Raw genomic sequence first — 25,012 nt, 5'->3', positions numbered from 1 at the left:
CAACAAATTGTATTTCCACTGAAAAAATGATGAATCATCCCATTTAGTGCCCCGAAGAGGTAAGCTTGCATTTCTTTAAGTGACTTACATAGTCTTCATCCTTGTTTCATGCTCTGTGAAAGGCCATTTCTAATACTTGTTCAAACTCAAGGGGTGCAAGGCTATTTGCTTTGCTCCAATTTTTTCATCCCGTACCGTGGCCAGGTATTAGATGACTCTATGTAGTGGTAAGTAAATTGTTGTTGTCTTTTAATTAGCTCATTAAGTTGGTTCAGGCACATTAGCAGCCTAATTACTGAAATAACTAAATTGTTGTTGAGCTAGTATAATCGAGTTGTTTGCCATTTGCTTCTTCCTTCTCCTTCCCTTAGGCAAGTGAATATAAAGTTCATTACAAATATTGATTTTTTTCTTAACCAAAGCTTTAAAAGGCTGTGACCTCATAATGAAGCACCAGTGGAAATATTTTAATTAAAAAAGAACTTTTAAAATAGAGAACCCAAAGCTGGCTAAATGGATGGCTGTCCAAGAACCTTTAGTTTATTCCATGTGTGTGATAGATGTTATATGTCAAACTTCTCATATGGTTTTCTATTTTAGTATTTTTGACATTGTATTCTTATAGGGCTTTTTAGTCTTCAAAATACTTTTGAATGTATAATGCTTACCTCATCCCTGTGAGGTGGGTATGGCCATTGTTTTTGTTCCTTTTTTACAGAAGAGAAATTGAAAACTATGGAGAAGTTAAATGAATTGTCTGAGCTTTCATACTTTTGTACTGAAGATCAATGAGATCTCCTTAATATTTGTAGTCCCTTTAGTGATGCAGATTACCACCCCCTCTATACCTTCTCCTCATCCCATGCTACTGTTATCTGGGTCTTCTTGTAAATCACCCTCAGATGGTAAATCACCCTCAGAGGGTCTCTGTCCACCTCACTGGGAGTAATTCTCTAGCTCTCTTGATGTGGCATGGATATCAGTATTGCATACAGTATATTTGATGGTTATATATTACATTTGCTACACCTTCTTTTCTGGTCTAACATTTCTTGGGTAACATCCCTTACATGGCTTTCTTGTGAGTTCTGGGTGGTTAATGTGTTGCAGCCTACTCAACACCATGTGCTTCTTTATTGTCTTTTGGGTAACCCTCAACCTTAATTCCTTTAAAAATATTTATTTAATATTTTATTTTTTTCTCAATTATGTGTAAAAACAATTTTTAGCATTCATTTTTTAAAATTTTGAGTTCCACATTCTCTTCTTCTCCTCTCACCCCATTGAGAAGGTAAGCAATTTGATGTAGGTTATACATGCGCAGTCATGCAAACATATATGTATGTGTCATATTGCAAAAGAAAACAGACCAAAAAACCCCCAACCAAGAAAAATGAAGAAAGCAAAAAATAATGCTTCGATCTCTATTCAGACTCCATCAGTTCTTTCTCTGGAGATGGATAGCATTTTTCATCATAAGTCCTTCAGAATTGTCTTTGATCATTGTATTGCTAAGAATAGCTAAGTCATTCACAGGTGATCAGTGTACAGTATTGCTGTTACTGTGTACAGTGTTCTCCTGGTTCGGCTCATTTCACTTTCTTTCAATTCATGTAGGTCTTTTCAGGTTTTTCTGAGAACATTCTGCTCACCATTTCTTGTAGTAAAATAGTATTTCATCACAATTATATACCACAACTTGTTTAGCCATTCCCTAATTGACAGGCATCCCCTCAATTTCCAATTCTTTGCTACCACAAAAATAGCTGCTATAAATGGTTTTTTTTATACATATGGTTCCTTTTTTCTCTTTTTTTAAAAAATTTATTTATTTATTTTTCATTTACCAAACACGGTTCTACATAGTTTTGAGTTCCAGATTTTCTCCCCTCCCTCCCCCTTCCCTTCCCAAGACGGCATGGAATCTCATATAACTGTCATGTATAACTTCGCATTGAATTAATTTATGCACTAGTCAAGTCGTGGAGAAGAATTTTGACCAATGGAATGAATCATGAGAAAGAAGAATCAGAACCAAAAAAAAAAAACAAAACAACCCAAAAACAAAAACAAAAGAGAAGCAAAAAAGGCAAGCATGTAGTGCGCCTCGATCCGTATTGAAACTTCACAGTTCTTTCTCTGGATGAAGATAGCATTCTCCATCTTGAGTACCCTGGAGTTGTCCTTGCCCCTTAGGTTGCTGAGAAGAGCGCAGTATGTCAGGGTTGGTCCTCATGGGATCCATATATCTGTGGCTGTGCACAACGTTCTCCTGGCTCTGCTCCACTCACTCAGCATTATGTCATGTAGGTTTTTCCAGGTTGTTACGAAGTCTGCATCATCCCCATTTCTTATGGCACAATAGTATTCCATCACCTTCATATACCACAGCTTGTTCAGCCATTCCCCAATTGATGGGCATCCCTTTGATTTCCAATTCTTGGCTACCACAAAAAGAGCTGCTATAAATATCCTTGTACATATGGGTCCTTTTCCCGCTTGTGTGATTTCTTTGGGATACAACCCTAGAAGTGGTATTGCTGGGTCAAAGGGTATGAACATATCTATAGCCCTTTGGGCATAGTTCCAAATTGCTCTCCAAAATGGCTGGATCAGCTCACAACTCCACCAGCAATGCAACAATGTTCCAATTTCCCCACATCCTTTCCAGCATTTATCATTTTCCTGTTTTGTTATTTTAGCCAATCTGACAGGAGAGATGTGGTATCTAAGAGTTGTTTTGATTTGCATTTCTCTAATCAGTAGTGATCCAGAGCATTTTTTCATATGCCTATAGATAGCTTTAATTTCTTCCTCTGAAAGCTGCCTGTTCATATCCTTTGACCATTTCTCAATTGGGGAATGGCTTATATTCCTATATAGTTGGCCCAGTTCCCTGTATATTTTAGAAATGAGGCCTTTATCAGAGATACTAGTTGCAAAGATTTTCTCCCAATTTTTGGCTTCCCTCCTAATTCTTGTTGCATTGGCTTTTTTTGTACAAAAACATTTCAATTTGACATAATCAAAATTATCCATTTTGCATTTTGTAATGCTCTCTATCTCTTGTTGGGTCATGAATTCTTTACTTTTCCACAAATCTGATAAGTAAACTATTCCTTGCTTTCCCAAATTACTTAGAGTATCAGCTTTTACTCCTAAATCATGAACCCATTTTGACTTTATTTTGGTATATGGTGTAAGATATTGGTCTATGCCCAGTTTTTGCCCTAGCATTTTCCAATTTTCCCAACAGTTTTTGTGAAATAGTGAATTATTAGCCCAGAAGCTGGTCTCTTTGGGTTTATCAAAGAGTAGATTGCTAAACTTGTTGATTTCTCCTACTTGTGTACCTATCCTATTCCACTGATCCACATCCCTGTTTCTCAACCAGTACCAGGCAGTTTTGATGACTGCTGCTGTGTAGTACAGTTTAATATCTGGTGTGGCTAAGCTACCTTCTCTAGCATGTCTTTTCATTAATATCCTAGATACTCTAGACCTCTTGTTTTTCCAAATGAATTTTGTTATTATTTTGTCCAGCTCAGTAAAAAAATTTTTTGGCAGTTCGATTGGTATGGCACTAAATAGATAGATTAATTTAGGTAAAATTGTCATTTTTATTATATTAGCTCAGCCTAACCATGAGCAACTGATATTTTTCCATTTATTTAGATCTGATTTTATTCGCGTGAAAAGTGTTTCATAGTTATGTTCATATAGGCCCTGGGTTTGTCTTGGCAAATAGACTCCCAAATATTTTATAGTGCCTTCAGTAACTTTGAATGGAATTTCTCTTTCTATCTCTTGCTGTTGGGCTTTGTCAGTAATGTATAGGAATGCTGAAGATTTATGTGGGTTTATTTTATATCCTGCAACTTTGCTAAAGTTGTTTATTATTTCAAGTAGTTTTTTACTTGATTCTCTAGGATTCTCTACATAAATCATCATATCATCTGCAAAAAGTGATAATTTAGTTTCTTCTTTTCCTATTCTAATTCCTTCAATTTCTTTTTCTTCTCTTATTGCTACAGCTAATGTTTCTAGTACCAAATTGAATAATAGGGGTGATAATGGACATCCTTGTTTCACCCCTGATCTTATTGGGAATGCATCTAGTTTATCCCCATTACAAATAATGCGTGTGGATGGTTTTAGGTAGATGCTATTTATAATTTTGAGGAAGGTTCCACTTATTCCTATGCTTTCTAGTGTTTTTAATAGGAATGGGTGTTGTACTTTGTCAAAGGCTTTTTCTGCGTCTATTGAGATGATCATATGGTTTCTGCTAGTTTTGTTGTTGATATGGTCAATTATGCTAATAGTTTTCCTAATATTGAACCAGCCTTGCATTCCTGGAATAAATCCTACCTGATCATAGTGTATTATTCTCGTAATGAGTTGCTGCAATCTTTTTGCTAATATTTTATTTAAAATTTTTGCATCAATATTCATTAGAGAAATTGGTCTATAATTTTCTTTCTCTGTTTTAACTCTATCTGGTTTGGGTATTAGTACCATATTTGTGTCATAAAAAGAATTTGGTAGGACTCCTTCTTCACCTATTTTCCCAAATAGTCTACAAAGTATTGGAATTAGTTGTTCTTTAAATGTTTGATAGAATTCACATGTAAAACCATCTGGACCTGGAGATTTTTTCCTAGGGAGTTCATTGATGGCATGCTCAATTTCTTTTTCTGATATGGGGTTATTAAGAAATTTCACTTCCTTCTCTGTTAGCCTGGGCAGTTTATGTTTTTGTAGATATTCATCCATATCTCTAAGGTTGTCAAATTTATGGGCATACAGTTGGGCAAAATAATTCCTAATTATTGTTTTGATTTCTTCTTCATTAGAGGTGACCTCATTTTTTTCATTTTTGATACTGGTAATTTGATTTTCTTCTTTCTTTTTTTTAATCAAATTGGCCAAAGGTTTATCAATTTTATTGGTTTTTTCATAAAACCAGCTCTTTGTTTTATTTATTAATTCAATAGTTTTCTTGGTTTCAATTTTATTAATCTCTCCTTTGATTTTCAGTATTTCTAATTTGGTATTTAATTGGGGGTTTTCAATTTGTTCTTTTTCTAGCTTTTTCAGCTGTATGCCCCGATCATTGACCTCCTCTTTCCCTATTTTATTCATGTAGGCCTTTAGAGATATAAAACTTCCCCTAAGAACTGCTTTTGCTGCATCACATAAGTTTTGGTATATTGTTTCATTATTGTCATTCTCTTGAATGAAATTATTAATTGTTTCTCTGATTTGTTCTTTGGCCCACTCATTCTTTAGAATTAAATTATTTAGTTTCCAATTAGTTTTTAGCTTATTTTTCCATGGTACTTTATTGAAAATGATTCTTATTGCATCATGATCTGAAAAGGATGCATTGACTACTTCTGCTTTTCTGCACTGGATTGTGAGGTTTTTATGCCCTAGGACATGGTCAATTTTTGAGTATGTGCCATGTACTTTTGAGAAGAAAGTATATTCCTTTTTATCCTTATTCACTTTTCTCCAGAGGTCTATCATATGTGCCTTTTGTAAAATTCTGTTTACTTCCTTAACTTTTTTCTTATTTATTTTGAGGTTAGATTTATCAAGTTCAGAAAGGGGGAGGTTGAGGTCTCCCAATATTATAGTTTTGCTGTCTATTTCTTCCTGTAACTCCCTTAACCTCTCCTCTAAGAATTTGTGTGCCTTACCACTTGGTGCATATATGTTAAGCAATGAAATTTCTTCATTGTTTAAGGTGCCTTTTAGCAGGATATAATGTCCTTCCTTATTTCTTTTAATTAAATCTATCTTTACTTTTGCTTTGTCTGAGATTAGGATTGCTACACCTGCTTTTTTTACTTTAGCTGAGGCACAATATATTTTACTCCAGCCTTTTACCTTTACCCTATGTATATCCCCCTGTTTCAAATGCGTTTCTTGTAAACAGCATACTGTAGGATTATGGTTTTTAATCCATTCTGCTATCTGCTTCTGTTTTGTGAGACTGTTCATCCCCTGCACGTTCAGGGTTATGATTTCTATCTGTGTCTTTTTCTCCATCCTAATTCCCCCTGTTTATGCTTTTATTTCTCCCTTTCCCCTTCTCCTCCTCAACAAAGTTTTGCTTTTGACCGCTGCTTTCCTCAGTTAACCCTCCCTCTTTATTCCCCTCCCTTATCTTACCGTTACCCACTAGCTACTTCTCCTCTCCCTTCTGACCACCCCCCCTCCCTTTTTCCCCCCTTGCCCTCCCACTTCCGGTAGGACGAGTTAGATTTCTAAACTTATCAGAGTATGTTATTCCCTTCTTGAACTAGATCAGATGACAGTAAAGCTCAAATACTGCTCTTCTCCCTCCCTTCTTTCCCTCTACTATAATATGTTTTTGTGCCACTTCATTTGGTGCAATTTACCCTTTTCTACTACCTCCTTACCGCTTCTCTCATAGCCCTCCCTTTATATCTCTTACTTATATTTTTTATCTTTAGATCAGTTAATTTATACAGGCATTCACAACCTATGTATATCCCTTTCATTTGTCATAATAGCTGTACCATTCACAAGAATGACTTATATATGTATTTATATATATACACATACACACACACACACACACACACATATATATATATATATATATATATATGTAACGTACACAAGATGATATAATGCCACATACAGATGTAAACATCCTGCCCTTATTGGTTAATAAGGTTTGTGGGGTTTTTTCCCCTGGTTACCTTTTTATGTCTCTCTTGAGTTTTGTATTTGGAGATCAAATTTTCCATTGAGTTCTGGCCTTTTCATCAGGAAGGTCTGGAATTCCCTTATTTCATTGAATGTCCATCGCCTTGACTGGAAAATTATGCTTAGTTTTGCTGGGTAGTTGATCCTTGGTTGTAGTCCCAGCTCCTTTGCCCTTTGGAGTATCATATTCCAATTTCTCCTGTCTTTTAATGTAGAAGCTGAGAGATCCTGCGTGATCCTGACTGTAGTTCCACGATATTTGAATTGCTTCTTTTTGGCTGCTTGCAGTATTTTCTCCTTGAGTTTATAGCTCTGAAATTTGGCTATAATATTTCTTGGTGTTTTCAGTTTGGGATCTCTTTCAGGGGGTGATCGGTGAATTCTTTCAACGACTATTTTGCCCTCTGGTTCTGGGACCTCTGGGCAGTTGTCTTTGATAATTTCTTCGAAGATACTGTCAAGGCTCTTTTTTTCATCGTGGATTTCCGGTAGACCAATAACTCTCAAATTGTCTCTCCTGGATCTATTTTCCAGGTCAGTTGTTTTGCCAATCAGATATTTCACATTTTTTTCTATTTTTTCATTCTTTACGTTTTGTGTTATTACTTCTTGGTGCCTCATAGATTCATTAGCTTCCACTTGCTCAAGTCTAATTTTTAATGAGTTAGTGTTTACATTTTACTTTTGAGTCTCCTTTTCCAATTGGTTGATTTTGCCTCTCAGGGTGTCCTTTTCTCTCTCTAGATTCTGAATCTCCGTAGCCATTTCGCCAATCTTATTCTTTAGGGACTTGATTTCATCAGTGGATTTTTTCTCCCTTTTTTCCATTTTTTCCATATTTTCTTTTAGCTCCCTAATTTGGTTTTTAAAATCCTCCTTTAGCTCTTCCAGCAGTGTTTTTTGGGCTGGAGACCAGTTCATATTACCTTTTGAGGTATCTGATGTATCTATAGTATTGTTACTTTCCTCTTGCATATTTGTATTTTGATCCTGCCTGTCTCCATAAAAAGAATCTATTGTCCTCGGTTTTTTTGTGTTCTTCTTCATGTTAGTTTGCCTTTTGCTGGCTTTGCAACGAATTTCTATCTGTGGGCCTCAGGACTTTCTGTCCCAGCTTTCTTATTCTGGGGGTTGTGAGTCTAGTATTATAACCTTCAGTTTCCTGAGGTGTGGGGGAGGGGTCTGGCTCCCTGGCGTCTCACTCCCTGTGGGTGCTCTCCAGCACTTGCTTTTCAGCAATGTTCTCAGCTGTTTGTTGTTTGAGCTGATGTCTGGCACTTCCCCTGGGGGAGCAAGGTTACGTCTAGGCTCCTGGCGTTGACCCCTGCCGACTCTGCCCCCATGGGACTAATGAACTTCTGCTATTTAACCACTGAAGCCCCACTACTTTCTGCTCAGTTCCAGCATTCTTTTTTTTTTTTTCCGAGGGATTCTCTGGGTGGGGAGGGGAGGGATTAGAGCTGTTTACCTGGCCGTTAAGGCTCCCGGAAGTTCAAGAAGCCGCGGTTCATACGTGTGGGCTGCAAACTTCTGGAGACGATATTTCACGGCCAGTGGTGTGCGCTGCCTCTCATCGCTTGCACAGACTGCCGTCCTGTGTTGGGAGACCTGGGGTTCTCTGCCGGTTTCGGGCGCCCAGCTTTCTCCCAGCCCGTCTCCCACGTGGATTTCCCGGCCAGCTGCTTCCGCCTTGGTCTGGAGCGGCTCCCCACCGAGCACTCTCCGAGCCTACAGGTTCGTGCCTCCGGCCTTTCAGACTCTCCCGGCTCGGAAATTTGCCCCACGCAGACTGCTCGCGGTTTCTGACTCTCTCAAATCTGCTCCAATTCACTTTTTTATAGGAATCTGACAGACCTTGTGAGAGAGCTCTGTTAAGATGCTGCCTTCATGCGGCCATCTTGGCTCCGCCCTCCCTTTTTTCTCTTTTTAAAATTTTTTAGAGATACAGACCTAGTAGTGGTATTGATGGGTCAAAGGGTATGCATGGTTTTATAGCCCTTTGAGCATAGTTCCACATTGCTCTCCAGAATGGTTGTATCAGTTTACACTTCCACCAACTGTGCATTCATGTCTCAATTTTCCCACATCCCCTCCGACGTTGGGTATTTTCCTTTTTTGTCATATTAGACAGTCTGATAGGTGTGGGGTAATACTTTAGAGTTGTTTTAATTTGCATTTCTCTAATCAATAGTAATTTAGAGTATGTTTTCATATGACTATATATAGTTTTGATTCCTTCATCTGAAAACTGCCAATTCATATCCTTTGACCCTTTATCAATTGGGGAATAGCTCTAATTTTTATAAATTTAACTCAGTTCTCTATATATTTGAGGAAAGAGGCCTTTACCAGAGATACTTGCAGTAAAATTTTTTTTCACAGTTATGATTACTAGTGTATTTCCATACATCCTATTTTCCTCCTGTTTTTCTTCCAGGGGTGGGGAGCCTATGGCCTCGAGGCCACATGTAGCCTTCTAGGACCTTTGGTGCGGCCTTTTGACTGAGTCCAAGTTTTACAGAACAAATCCTTTTTAAGGGAATTTGTTTTGTGAAGTTTGGATTCAGTCAAAGGGCTACACTTGAGGACCTAGAGGGCCACATATGGCCTCGAGGTTGCAGGTCCCCACCCCTGTACCTCCTTCTCTCCTTTCACCCTGTCCATCCTCAAAAGTGTTTTGCTTCTGAATACTGCCTCCTGCAATCTGCCATTGCTTCTATCATCCCTCCTCCCTGATTATCTCCTTCCCCGACCTACTTTCTCCTAGGGTAAGATAGATTTCTATACCCAACTAACTGTGTATGTTATTCCCTCTTTGAGCCAATTCCATTGGAGTAAGGTTCAGCGCTCCCCCCCACATCTCCTACCTTCCCATCCACTGTAAAAACTCTTTTGTACCTTTTTATGTCAGAGAATTAGTCCTATTCTACCTCTCCTTTTCCCCTTCTCCCAGTGCCTCCTTTCTTACCCTCTAATTTAATTTTTTTAGGCATCATTCCATCATATTCAACTTACACCCATGCTCTCTCTCTCTATGTATGCTCCTCCTAATTGCCCTAATAATGATAAATTTCTTAGGCATTACAATTATCATCTTCCCATTTAAGAACGTTGATTATTATGATTCCTCTTTCCTATTTACCTTTTTGTACTTCTCTCGAGTCTTGTATTTGGAAGTCAAATTTTTTATTTAGCTCTGGTCTTTTCATCAGGAATGCTTGAAAATCCTCTGTTTCATTGAATATCTATTTTTTTGCCTTAAAGGATTATGCTCAGTTTTGTTGGATAGGTTTTTCTTGGTTATAATCCTAACTCCTTTGACTTCTGGAATTTCATATTCTAAGCCCTCCGATCCTTTAAAGCAGAAATTGTTAAATCTTGTGTTATCCTGACTCTGTCTCCAATATATTTGAATTGTTTCTTTCTGGCTGCTTAAAACATTTTTTTCCCTTGACCTAGAAGCTCTGGAATTTGATTATAAAATATTCCTGGGAGTTTTCATTTTGGGAACTCTTTGAGGAAGTGTTTGATAGATTCATTCAATATCTATTTTGCCTTCTGATTCTAGAATATCAGGGAAGTTTTCTTTGATGATTTCTTGAAAGATGATGTCTAGGCTCTTTTTTTGATAATGGCTTTCAGATAATCCAATAGTTCTTAATCTCTCCTTGGTCTCTTTTTCAGGTCATTTGTTTTTCCAATGAGATATTTCACATTTTCTCTTTTTCATTCATTTGATTTAGTTTTCTTATTTGTTGATGTCTCATGAAAACATTAGATTCCACCTGCTCAATTCTAATTTTTAAGGAATTATTTTCTTTAGTGAGCTTTTGTACTTCCTTTTTCATTTGGCCAATTCTGCTTTTTAGGGAGTTCTTTTCTTCAGTGAATTTTTGTACATCTTTTTCCATTTGGCCAATTCTGCTTTTTAGAGTTCTTTTTTTAGTGGATTTTTGTGCCTCCTTTACCATTTGGCCTATTCTGTTTATTTTTTGGAGGGGAGAGGGCAGGACAATTGGCGTTAAATGACTTGCCCAAGGTCACAGAGCTAGTAAGTGTGTCAAGTGTCTGAAGCCGGATTTGAACTCAGGTCCTCCTGTCTCCAGGGCTCATGCTCTACTCACTGTGCCACCTACCTGCCCCTGTTCTGTTTTTTAAGTTGTTATTTTCTTCAGTATTTTTTGTGCCTCCTTTACCAAGCTGTTGAATCTTCTTTTCATTATTTTCTTGCATCACTGTCATTTATTTTCCCAATTTTTCTTCTGCTTCTCTTATTTGATTTTTAAAATCCATTTTGAGCTCTTCTGGGAATTCTTTTTGGGTCAGAGCCCAGTTCACATATTTCACTTTGGATGTAGCAGTTTTGACTTTGTTGTCTTCGGAGTTTGTATTTTGATCTTCCCTGTCACCGTAGTAGCTTTCTATGGTTAGGTTATTATTATTATTATTATTATTATTATTTGTTTGCTCATTTTCAGGCCTATTTCTTGACTTTTAACTTTATGTTAAAGTTAGGCTCTATTCCCAGGGTGGCAGGGGCACTATCCTGAGGTTCAAGTTTTTTGTGCAGCTGTTTTCAGAGCTCTAAATTCTGAGAGTCTGTAAGTTTTCAGTTCTTCCAAGATGGTATGACCTAAGGAGAGGTGTGTTTACTACTCTCTTGACCTGTGCTGTGGGCTGTGAGCAACTGTAAGTCCTCTTTTCTACCCTGGCACTGTGACCAGGGTCTCTGCTCCCCTGCAGTCTCAAGCTCTGGTATACTAGTGCTCTTCTTTGCCCTGGGACTGCAACCCAGGATTGTGACTTAGATCTGTGTATGGGCAATACGACAGAGTCCTGCTCCCTGTGCCAGCAAAGGGACCTCTTTAATCTCTTTCTGACCAGTTGTCTGACCCCCTTACCATCTGTAGGCTGAGGGCTCTGGAAGCTGCTGCTGCTGCTGCTGATTGAGTTGCCCTCAAGGCCTGCTACCAGCTTGCCAGGGGATTGCCTGTGCTGGACTATGGTCTACTCTCATCCTGTTGCAGTAGACCTTTCCTGCTGACCTTGAGTTGTCTTGGGTTGGAAAATTGTTTCACCCCATCCTTTTGTAGGTTCTTCTGCTCCAGAATTCATTTTGAGGCATTATTTAATGTTTAGAGGGGGATTTGGGAGAGCTCAGGTTAGTCCCTGCCTTTTCTCTGCTATTTTGGCTCTTCCCTCAACCTTAATTCTTTGTAGATTCCTGAGGTATTACATACTTTATATCCATGCAGCATCATTGGAAGAAGGCTGTTTTTAAAAAAAAGTGGGCCTAAGTTTGTGGTCACAAGCTCTTCGTGCTGGCCATCTAACTGAACACCATAATCTAAATAGTACTTATTCTTAATCCACTTAGTTTTTCCTATATATGTAGTTAGGATGAACACTTTTTAGTGCTTTACAATCTCATTAGGAGGGGGCAGTGTTCTGGGGCTTAATGAATATATGAACATATAGAGATCTTTACCAACTATAGAGAAGCCCTCTTTCATTTGCACCCTGTGCAAGACATTTTCTAAGACAAGAACAAACACTTTTGGCTCATTTTTGTCTCCCTATTTATGCCAGGCATGAAAATTGCCAGAAGATTATCAAAGTCCGGCCTGTTGCAATATCTTTCAAGGAATCTTGTGTGGTTTGGGCATTTGCATGGGAGGTACCTTATTAGAGTAGCACTTCTGTCTTTTTTTAAAATCAAGAAATAAGCCAAACAAATAAGCAAAATGAGGTCTTGTATTCTCTTTGCTTTTTAGTCAACTGTGTGGCTGGGAATAGGTGATACTATAGAATATTGTTTGTGAAAGCCCACCCTTCTCATACCTTTAGTAAGAATGCTTGATGTGTGTAGAAATTAGTCTCATAAAACTGTTTTAAAGATGGGAAAGTTAAAGTTCTTTTAGTTAGTTTTGGCTCAGTGTTTTAGCCTGTTGAGAGCTTTTGGAAGTTCTGTTCTGTCCTTCATCACGATCAGGATTCCCCAGAATTTCAATTGTGTGCTCATCATTAAGCATGGTAGACATAGGAATTGTGAAAGAACACCTGCGTATCACGTAAAGTACTACATTTGAGGTTCAGCTGTAGTATCTTTTTGTTTTGCCTAAATATTTATTCTGTGATGATTTTCTATTACTTGTGATCTAATTTGATTAATATGTTTCTGAAGTTTAAGATAATTTAACAATGAGGCTTTCATTGAAGTTGTACTTTGGTGCTTCACTGTGGTATGGAGATGACCTGAGGTTCTCAGAGTGGAGTCCTAGCTCTGGCAGGTATTATAGCATTGGAAAATTATCAGTTAAGTGCCTGGCAGTTGTCCCTCAGCCTGGTATATGAGGATCATCCTAGTTGGTCATCAGAGGGTTGACACTAAGGAATACTTTTTTTTCTTGAGCTGTTCACAAAAAATAATATGTGAAGGGATTATAATCTGCATTAATAGTAGGGCACCATGTCTGTTAAATTGTGTATCTTTTGAATTACTGAGTTACTGAAATTGTGGGAAAAGGAAACATTAAATTATGGTGTATTTATTTTTTTCCATAGGGCATTATCGTGCAAAAGAAAGGTTGCATCATACATCCTACAAAATATGGATACAAATTGAAATAATTGAAGGATTCTCATTCTCAGAAACACAACAAAATGTATAAACCGTCAGAGACAGTGAAACGTCGACTCAACGTGCATGCACCACCGAGGATAAGAAGTGTGGATGTTGCTAGAGGACGAGCGGGGTATGGATTTACCCTTTCTGGACAAGCACCTTGTGTTCTTAGCTGTGTTATGAAAGGGAGCCCTGCAGATTATGTAGGACTAAAAGCTGGAGACCAGATATTTGCTGTTAATGATATCAATGTAAAAAAGGCTTCTCATGAAGATGTAGTGAAGCTTATAGGGAAGTGTTCTGGGGTGCTACACATGGTAATCGGTGAAGGCATCAGTCACATGGACTCTTGTTCCAGTGATGAAGAAGTTGGATTTTATGAAGGGAAAGGCTGGCTAAAGCCCAAACTTGATTCCAAAGCATTAGGTATCAACAGAGCAGAGAGAGTTGTTGAAGAAATGCAGTCTGGTGGAATTTTTAACATGATCTTTGAAAATCCTACTCTTTGTGCTTCTAGTTCAGATCACTCGAAACCAAAACAGAGATCCCTTTCAGAGTCAGCTGCTGCTGCTACTCGGTTTGACATTGCACAGGAAAGTATAAATAGTCCAAATTATAATCTTCATTCTAAGGAAGAAATGTCTAAAGTTATACATGATGATTCAGTTTTCACTATTGGACTAGAAAATCATGATGACTTTGGATTAGATGCAAGTATTTTAAATGTTGCCATGGTGGTAGGTTATCTAGGTTCAATAGAACTTCCTTCAACTAGTGCCAACCTTGAATATGATAGTCTGCAGGCTATTCGAGGATGTATGAGACGCTTGCGGGCTGAACAGAAAATACATTCGTTGGTGATGATGAAGATTATGCATGATTGTGTTCAACTCTGCACCGACAAAGCTGGCATAGTGGCTGAATATCCTGCAGAGAAACTGGCATTTAGTGCAGTGTGCCCCGATGACAGAAGATTCTTTGGTTTGGTTACCATGCAGACTAATGATGATGGAAGTTTAGCTCAGGAAGATGATGGAGTTTTGAGAACTTCCTGTCATGTTTTCATGGTAGATCCAGAATTATTTAGCCATAAAATTCATCAGGGTATTGCAAGACGCTTTGGGTTTGACTGTACAGCCGATCCAGACACTAATGGTTGTTTAGAATTCCCAACATCATCTTTACCTGTTTTGCAATTTATTTCTGTCCTCTATAGAGACATGGGGGAATTGATTGAAGGAATGAGAGCACGGGCCTTCCTCGATGGTGATGCTGATGCTCATCAGAATAATAGTACAAGTAGCAATAGTGATAGTGGCATTGGCAATTTCAACCAGGAAGAAAAAAGCAACAGAGTCCTGGTGGTGGATTTAGGAGGGAGTTCAAGTAAGCACGTTCCTAGTACTATGTGGGAAAATCCAGGAGGAAGAGCACCAAACCCACCCACTGCACACTGGAATGGTTTCTGTCATGATTCAGAAGGAAATGCTTTAGAAGCAGCTCAGAATGATAAATTTTGTGATTTAAATAAGCACCTAGGACCTGCTTCCCGAATGGAGGTTCCTCTTGTTTCTTCACGGAGTTCAGTCCCCCCTTCCAAAAGAAGTACTATGGGTGTAGGTGGTGGTTCCAACCAAAGGTGGCTGCCTGTGCATGTCCTCCAGGAATGGCAACATGGCCACGCAAGCGATCAGGAGTCATACACAGATTCTACAGATGGATGGTCAAGTGTGAATTGTGGCACGCTTCCTCCTCCAATGAGTAAAATTCCAGCTGACCGATACAGAGTTGAGGGAAGCTTTGTCCAGCCTCAGCTAAGTGTTCACAAGAGTGAATGGTCTAAAAAGGCTTTTGGAATGCAAACCATCTTTGGCCCTCATCGAAACATTAGAAAGACGAAAGAGGACAAAAAGGTAAGCACGATAATGAATAATCTTAACAAAAAACAACAACTTCGATAAGTAATTTTCGTCAGTTATTTAAGAAATCATGTAAGTTTTCTTTCTATATCTGACTTCCAAATGCACGGTACTTTACTTTCCAAATTCAGTGGAGCCTCATGTTAAGAACACTGACAAATAAAAATGTGAATTGATAAAACAGGTCTCTTTTGCAAAACACAAGAATTAAGGGGATGATTCACCAAGGTTCATTCAAGATTCTGGTTTCTATTAATCACTTGTTATGTCAAATGTATTCAAAATAGGCTTCTCTTTACACAGTTCCTTCAGGAACATGGCTATTGAAAAGTGAAGTACACACGGAATTATAGAATCCTAGTTTTGGCAGGGAATATTTAGAAAAGGAAGCAGTGATCATAAAGAGCCCGCATGGCTTCATCAAGAACAGATTGTGCCAAACTAACTTCATTAAAAAAATTCATTAAACTGGTGGATCAAGGGAGTGCTAGAGATACAGTTTACCTAGATCTTAGCAAAGCATTTGATAAACTTTTTCATGACATTTTTGTGGAAAAGATGGGGAAATGTGGGCTGGATGATAGTATTATTAGGCAGACGGAGAATGGATTGGGTGGTTGGACACAAAGAGCAGTTCATTAGTGGTTTGATGTCACCTGGGAAGGTGGTTTCCAATAGAATGTCCAAAGGATTAATGCTTGACTTTATGCTGTTTAACATTTTTAGCCAGTGACTTGGCTAAAACATACGAGTGGCATTTTTATCAATTTCTCAGATGACATAGCTGGGAAGGATCATAACAGTGTATTCAAAGAAGTATTCAAAAAAGTCTTGACAAGCTAGAATACTTGACTGAATCAGAAATAGCATTTAACAGGGATACATGACTTATACTTTGGATTAAAAAATCAACTTCATAAGCATGTGATGGGAAATATAGATGGGTAGCAGCTCGTCTGAAGATGACCTGAGGGTTTTAATGGATAGTAAGCTCAGTGTAAGTCAACAGTGGGATATGGTAGCCAAGAAACCTCATGAAGTCTTTACCTACATTAAGAAATAGCTTCTAAGAACAGTGTAATGAGACAATCCTACTGTACTTTGTCTTGGTCAAGCCAAATCATTTTGTGATCAGTTCTAGGAACCATATTTTTGGAAGGGCTTTGGTAAGTGGGAGAGTATCTGGGAGGATAAGAGAATGGTGAAGGGCCTTGAATTCTTGCCATATGAGGATTGGCTGGAAAACTAGCGGGGATATTTTGGCTGCAGAAGGGAAGGACTTAGGTAGGAGGGTGGGATGTGGTAATTGTCTTCAAGTATTTAAAAGGCTGTCTTACTGATAAATGGATGGAACTCATTATTCTTGGCCTTAGAGGGTAGAACTCGGAATAATGGGTAAAGTTTCAAAGAGAATTTAGCCTTGATATAATGAAATACAACTAGAAATATGCAAAAATGGAATGGGTTGCCTCAAATCGTATAAATTCTTTCTCATTCAAGGTCTTCATGCAAAGACTACTTTTTAGGAGTGTTGTAGAGAGAATTTTTTTTCAGGTATGACTACTGAGTCCTAAGTACGAAATTCCATGATTAGAGATCATATAGTCCAGCCTCCTTGTTTGATAGGTGGGGAAACTCATTTTCAGATAGGGAAAAAAAGTTTGGGTGATTCAGATAGTAAGCAGCAGGGCCAAAATTATTGTTTAAAATAATCTTATGAACTCTAAAGAAGTGCTTAATGTTAGCATCTTTATTTCTTATCATTTAATGTAAATACTTATCATTTTATTACTTTAAATAAAGATTGAAATATTTGTTTCTGAATGAATCTTTTATTTGAGGAAAGTGGATGAGATTAAATAATAGTGCAGGAGCTGGGGAAGTTACATGCTTATGAGATTTGAGCTAGGTTAGCAAGGGTTATGGTGTTACAAGGCAACATGTTCCAGTAGAAAGAATCTGGTATGGGAGATTTGTTTTAGCTAACTTCGGGACTCAGAGATTATCACTAGCTGTGTGAGCTGAGCAATTAGTCAACCTTTCTGACCCTCGGTATCCTTTTCTATAAAACGGGAATTCTTAGACTACCTGTCTCATAGGTATTGCGAAGACTGTGATCTATACACTTGTAAATGCTACAGATGTAAATGCCTCTCTGTAGGTAAAATAGCTTGTGTTTCTCTAGCACTTAATGGTTTGCAAAGTAATCTCCTTATAACAGCCTTAGGTAGTTACGTAGTGCCATTATCATTAGTCTCATTTGATACCTGAAGAAACTAGACACAGAGAGATTTAGTGACTTGTCTAAATGACACTTACTAAACAGAGCTAGGACTTGCACCTAGCTCTTCTGAGGCTATCTGTTGTGTTTTCAGAACCAATTGGCTTTCTATTGTCCTTTCTCTCTCAAATCCTGACTTGGTAATACTTTAGAAAGTAGCATAAGCTTGTAGATACCTATAATTCCAGATGTGAGTTCAAAATGAAAACATTGGAATGTTTAAAGATGACTAATTTCCAACCTTTGCATCCCACTCCAACTCATTCTGCTTTTACTTCTAGTCTTGCACCTCTAATGACAGGAAATAGATAGTGAGGAAGGAGAGGACTTAAAAGTCTTTGAGTTATGTGACAGCAAAGGGAGAGGGGGCACAAGCTGAGCTGATATTTATCACCTCCATGTCATCCTTAGAATCAGAGAAGAAAAGGTACGGCCACAATAGTGGGTACCACAAGACTGTAAAAATAGAATCCTAGGACTATTTTGTTTGAATGAGTTATGTTGCTATTTGAGGCCATTGTTAAAACAAGAGGCCATTTATTCAAATATTGCATATTTATTTTCACACTAAAATTGTAAGATAAAAGCTGGGTTATTCCTATTACTCTTATTAATCAACTCTTCCATGTTGTTTTCTTGAAATGGGATGGATATTCATAGTGATGATCCTGCAGCCTTGAAAGATCTCACTCTGCTTTCTGAGTCACCTAAAAGTTATTCAACTCTTGAACTGGACAGGCCTTTATTAAGAACATGCCATTTGCAAGGCACTCTCTTAGAGCACTTAGAATACGAGCACTTTTTGTTTTTTTCTTTTTTTAACCTTAATAGTCCTTGTCCCAAAGGAGCGTCAAGCTAAATTAAATTAATTTAGAGTCAAATCTCTTAAGTCTAACCCTTTGAAAATTGAAAATTTGTATTCCATGTTTAGAATTCCACATATAGCCGAATAAGGAATTACTAGCATTTGTTATGTGTCAGGCACTGTGCTTAGTACTGGGGATGCCAATACAAAAAGTGAGATAGTTTGCCTTCAAGGAATTTAAATTCTATTAAGGCAAGGAATATAACATCTTTATAGACAACTAAGTACAAGATATATACAAAAATGAATACAAAGTTATGGGTGAGGGACTTGAGAAAAGTACCTTTGTAGGTAACACTTGAGCTGAACTTTAAAGGGAGTTAGAGGCTCCAGTCAAGGTGAGGAGGGAGAGCATTCAAGCATGGATGACAGCCTATTAAAAGATACAGAAGTGGAGTTGAGATGTCATCTAGGAACAACAAATAGTCTAGTTTATATGGAGGCTAGAGTAATTAAAATATTAAAATTTTATTTCTTTTACCAATTACATGTTAAAACAATTTTAAAACATTTTTTTGAGTACCAAATTCTGCCCCTCGCTGCCTCTTTCCCCTTCCCCTCCCTGAGACTGTAAGCAATCAGATATTGGTTATACATCTGCAATCATATAAAACATTTCCATATTAGTAATTTTGTACAGGAACACTTGAATAAAAGGAAAATAATGAAAGAAAGAAAATGAAAAATAACATGCTTCAGTCTGTATTCAAATAATATCAGTTCTTTCTTTGGAGGCAGATAGTATACTTCATCATTAGTCCTTTGGGATTTTCTTGGATCATTGTATGTAGCTAAGTCATTCATAGTTCTCCATCGAACAATATTGCTGTTTTTGTGGATAACATTTTCCTGGTTCTGTTCATTTCACTTTACATCAGTTCATGTAAGTCTTTCCAGGTTTTTCAGAAATCATTCTTCTTGTCATTTCTTATAGCCCAGTAGTATTCTATTACAATCATATACCACAGCTTGTTTAGCCATTCCCCAGTTGATGGGCATCTCTTCAATTTTCAATTCTTAGCTGAGTATAGAGTAATTTGTAACTAGCCTGGAACCAGATTGTAAAAAAGCTTCTTATGCCAAACAGAGGAGATTATATTTTATAGGAAGCAGAGGAGTGACATGGTCAGACATAGTCATGCTTTAGGAGTATCAATTTGGAAACCACATAGAGAATGGATTAGTGACAAGAGAGGCATGGGGACCAACTTTGAGACTATTGTAATGGTCTAGGTGGGAAGTGGTTTCATTGAAGATCAGGGATTGGATGAAGAGATGTTGAGGTAGAGTCTATAAGGCCTGGCAACTGTTTGGATATAATAGGTTAGGAACAGTCAAGAATAACTTCATAATTTCGAACCTGGGTGACCAGAAAAATGGTGCCCTTGACAGAAATTAGGAAACTAGGAGGAGGAGTGAGTGTGGAGAGAAGGAAAGTGATTTCATTTTCAGACTTGTTGACTTTGAAATTGCCTTTGGAACATCTAGGGGAGATGTCAATCAGGCACTTGGAGATACAGGACTGGAGTTAAGGAGAAAACTGAAGGGGTTGGTTATGTTGATTTAGAGGCATCTGCAGAGAGATGGTAATTGAATCCATGAGAAATATTGAGAGAGCCCTGAAGTAGTATAGAAGGAAAACAGAAAACCCAAGTAGGAACTTTAGAGTATTTTCACAAATAGAGGCTAGGATGTAGGTAATGATGCTTCAAAGGACATTGAGTAGTGAGTTCACCATCCCTGAAGGTCTTAAAGCAAAGACTTGATGACCTTTCAGGGAAGTTATGGAATAGGTTTTCCCAGGTGGTAGGAGCTGTAGTAAAGCTTGTGTTGGGTATATAACAGCCTTTGTAGCATAATGTGGCTACAGTTCTGCCTTACTTCTGTAGTAGTAATTGGTGGACTCCCCAGAGTGTTTGAATTAAGATGTGAGTGAGAGAAAATGTCATACTTGCACCAGCTTTTGAATTTTGAAGTAGAAAATGGGACCAAGAATCACAGAACATGGTAACTTGAAATGGGGACTTTGGAGATCATCAAGAGCAAAGAGCTTTAATTTTAGTCCAAAGAACTAAAATTCTTAATGATGTCATAAAACAGTGTTTATTGTTTCTGGCATCGAGGTGTGTTTCTAGCATTGAGGATGCTAGAGATATCATAGAAAAATCTCCAGGTATCCACTTGATTCTGCAGTAAACTAATTGTATAACATTACTTATGGTAGGGGACTTTCAGAGTGAGGTAGAATATTGTGAAAAATAATAGGAATTCTGGGGAAAACACTTCCTGATCCAGAAACTTTAAAAAAATACTGATTTCATTGGTGATGATATACTTTTCCCTCATATAAATCACATAAATCATGTCTTAGGAGACAGTCTTCATGAGTTGTCACCATTAAATAAAACAAGACAAACTCCTTACCTGATGACCAAGGTGAAACTCCAGGCCCAGAAAAAGGACCAATGACCATTGGAAAAGTGATTAAGTATCTCTTAGTTACTTAAAAATGCCATTATCATGATTATCCATAGTAACTCATGTTGGTACAGCATCTCTCTTAAGGTTCACAAACTGTTTCTTGCAATAACCCTGTGCCACTCAGCTAGTAAGTGTGAGAGCTGTGACTCCAGAAACCTCTACACATTTGTGGTGATATTTGCCACTCAAAAGAATTTGTTGAATCCAAATGTTAGTTGGTAAAACATTTTGAACCTTAGTGCTACTGAAATATCCCCAATGCACACAAAATCTGACCTGTTGATCAATTTTTTATTGCAGCTGTCCGTGATATGAACCTTGGCATAGGAACAATTAATCATGGTATATTTTGTAGTTCATTTATAGCTCAAGACTAAAAAAAATTCCACAAAAGTTTGATTTATGGACTAACTAGCTTAATTGATATTGGCAGTAACTATGGCAGTAGTACAGCAGTAAATAGTTTGGGAAGCCTATAAATTAAAAGAAAGGAGAAACTAAAATGGATGTCCAACTGCTTCCTTAGAGTTTTCTGTAGCAAAAGGGGAGTATTACTGAACTAGTCATTGTGATTCTTGAAACCAGTGAATGTCATACTCAGAGAAAATGTACTACTTAGTCATCTGTTGGGTAAAAAATAAAACCAAGCCAAATCTATGTCATTTAATGGATTCACAAATTAGACAAAGAATGGTTTTATGATCCAGAAACCATAGCAGTCACTAGGGAGTGACTTCTTACCAGAAGATCTGGTTTGTTTGTGTGCATATGAGGGAATAGAATTCTGGGGAAACATGTACTTAGCTTGCTGACAATAGACAGGATCAGTACTTTTATCTTTTCTTGACCATAAGGCCTTATTTTGTTTTGTTTTAGTTTTCCAGTGAGGAGAAACTGATTAAGAAAACAAAAATAATGAGGAGGGACATTAGTGACCACAATCCATTTTCTTATGACAGCAAATTACAGGTTCATCAAATACCACACCAAAAGGATATTGGATTTCGGGGAAGCAGATTTTCTGTCTGGTACAATGAGAAGAAATGTTATAATAGATTGTGGGAAAAGTCTAGAGAATCCTAAAAGACCATATTTAAGGCAGAACAGATTATAATCCCCCTGAAAGAGATGATTTTAAGAAATAAGAAATATTAGGGTAAGAAATATAATAGAGTTCTACAATAGAAACTGGAAACAATCTCAGAGGCTGTAATCCCTGCTTGAGCTGAAACCTCCAATACTCTTCAGACAGGTGGTCATCCAGCCTTTGTGGATTTCTAGGGATGGGGAATTCACTTCTTCCTAAGGATTCTTGTTCTGCTTTTGGGCTTTTCTGACCTGAGAGAAAATTAATCAAATAATAGGGCAACTGGCTAAGACATAAAAGGGTTACAGCAAGCCAGATATAGTTAGAAAGTCAAACAGGTTTTTTTGAAAGAAAAAAAAAAAACATTCCCCCGAGAGTTCCTGCCTAACTGATAGGTTTCTACAAGAAGTGGGAGGTATAGTAAAGCATGTGTTGAAGATTAAGCATCCCCTATAGCTCACGGTATGTCTGTGGCACTGAATTACTCCTCGTAGTTGTATTTCTTGGACTCTAAGATATTTGAATTAAAATGTGACTCAGAAGGAATTTCAGACTTGCACCAACTTTTGGATTCAGATGTAGGGGAAGGAACTTGAAATCACAAAACACAGTAACTAAAACGCAACCTTAAAGGTTATCTAGTTCAAATTCTCTTCCAAGGTCACACAGGTCGTGAATGACACAGTAAGGATTTGAATAAGAGTGAAAAGAATGCTGGGTTTGGGAGTCAGAGGACCTGGCGTTGAATCCTGGCTTTGCTTCTTACAACTTTGGATACTTTGCAGAGTCCTTTAACTTCTGTAGACCTCAGTATCTTTATCCTTAAAATGACAATATTGGTCTAGATCGATCCCCTGCGCACTCTAAATTCAGTGATCAACTCCTGGTATTTGGAAATCAAGGGTGGGTTATTAAAGTAATGCTTACTCTTGTTAAGTAGAGGAGGGGAGGGTGGCAACAGATTTGTCCTGTCCCTTCAGATGTCTGAAGTTGAGGAAATGTAGGGAGCTCATACTATCATTAATACCTATCCCCACTATTGTTTGGCATAGTTCTAGAAATGTTAGTAGTAGCAATAAGATAAGAGAAAGGAGTTAAAGGAATAAAAATAGGTAAGTAAGAGATAAAACTATCCCTGTTTGTTGATGTTATGATGGCTTGCTTGGAAAACCCCAGGGAATTAGCAAAGATACTACTCGAGACAGTTAATAGCTTTAGCAAAGTTCCAGGCTACAAAATAAATTCTCAAAAATCAACAGCATTTCTATATAATAATAATAAAATCCAAGAAGCAGTAATAGAAAGGGAAATCCTGTTCTGAATAACTACAAAATGCATAATGTATCTGGGGATCTACCTCCTAAAGCACATAAAAACTTAGATAGATTCAATTATATCTTCAAGAATTGAAGAACCACCTAAATAGAGGAATATTCAGTGCTCATGGCTAGGCCATAATTAATTTATACTTTTAATGCTATACCAATCAAATCACCAAGAGGATTCTTTATAGAGCTTGATAAAATAGTTAGAAAATTCATTTGGAAAAACAAAAGATCCGCTCTATCAAGGACAATGATGAAAAGAAGTAGGGACGAAGTGGGAATAGCACTTCTTTTTTTTTGTTATTTTTTGGAGGGGGAAGGCAAGGCAATTAGGGTTAAGTGACTTGCCCAAGCTCACACAGCTAGTAGGTGTGTCAAGTGTCTGAGGTCCGATTTGAACTCAGGTCCTCCTGACTCCAGAGCTGGCAGTGTATTCACTGTGCCACCTGGCTGCCCGATGGGATAGTATTTCTAAGCCTCAAACTATACTGTAAAGCATCAGCTGTTAAAACCATCTGGTATTGGTTAAAGAATAGAGAGACAAATCAATGAAACAGACTGGACAAAGAAGATTCAGATATAATGCAATTCAATAATCCAGTGTTTGATAAAGTGGAAGACATAAATTACCTAGAGAAAAACTCCCTATTTGATAAAAACTACTGGGAAAACTGGGAAGCAGTCTGGCAGCAATTAGGCTTAGACCAGTACCTCACACTGCACTTCACAATTTACTCTAAATGGAGACGTGACCTTAATAAAAAAAATCGGACAAGAAACAAATCGTATGCCTTTCACAGCTGTGGGTAAGAGATGTATTCTTAACTACTACAAAAGATAAAATGAATAACTTTGAGTACTTGAAACTGAAAACATCTACACAGATAACATTAATGCATCTAGAATAAGAAGGGAAGTAGTTGAATGGTAAAAAAGTCTTTGTATCAAATTTCTCTGATAAGGGTTTGGTAGCCAAGATATATAAACAGCTAATAAACAGATCTGATTAATAGCCATTCCCCAAGAGATAAATGGCCAAAGGATATGAACAAACAGTTCTGAAATGAAGATTGCAAAGTTTTCACAACCACATGAAAAAAAATGTTCCAAATGGCTAAAAACAAGAGAAATGTAAATCAAAACAACTCTGAGGTTTCACTTCCCACCCTGCAAATTGGCCAGAAAAAAATGACAAAAAATGTCAAGTCAGCGTCGGAGGGAGTGCGGGAAGATAGTCATGCATTGTTGGTGGCCCTGTGAAATGGTACAACCATTTTGGAAAGCAATTTGGAATTAAGCAAAAGAAGCGACTAAAATGTCCATACCCTTTGGAACCATCCAAAAGTAGAGTGAGACTATGTTACTCTACTGTGACCTTACGTAAGTTATATACTCCCTGGGCCTTAATTTTATCTATAAAACAGTGGTGTTGGACCAAATGATCTAATTGATAATTGTTCCTCGCTTTGAACTTCTGTAGTTAACTTTGTACTTCTCACGTGGCCCTTGGCAAGAGGCCCTTGGTGCTGTACTTGCTGCGCCACCTAGCTGCCTCTAACCACCATTCTTATGTCGCCAGCTGCCTACCAGACATTTCAAATGTCATTATAGCCATCTCCAAAACAGAATTTATTCCCCCCCCCCCCCCCCCCCCGCCCAAGCCTATTTCTCCTCTGAACTTCTCT

At 37.7% G+C, this 25,012-nt stretch overlaps 1 protein-coding gene across 2 annotated transcripts in view; it reads left to right on the top strand.

The window, feature by feature from the left end:
• The first annotated feature begins 13,308 nt into the window (after positions 1–13,308).
• The window catches only part of RGS12 (regulator of G protein signaling 12), a 211,118-nt gene continuing 199,414 nt past the window's right edge, over positions 13,309–25,012 (top strand). For both annotated transcript variants that reach the window (XM_036764419.1, XM_036764416.1), the window contains exon 1: positions 13,309–15,282. In XM_036764419.1, the coding sequence (XP_036620314.1) occupies positions 13,408–15,282 (1,875 nt within the window). In that variant the 5' untranslated portion in view covers positions 13,309–13,407. The remainder of the gene's footprint in view (positions 15,283–25,012) is intronic.

The sequence above is a fragment of the Trichosurus vulpecula genome, chromosome 6 (genome assembly GCF_011100635.1).
Source record: "Trichosurus vulpecula isolate mTriVul1 chromosome 6, mTriVul1.pri, whole genome shotgun sequence".
Taxonomy (NCBI): Eukaryota; Metazoa; Chordata; class Mammalia; order Diprotodontia; family Phalangeridae; genus Trichosurus; species Trichosurus vulpecula.
Note: the sequence above shows the minus strand (reverse complement) of the source record. Positions and strands in the feature narration are given on the sequence as shown.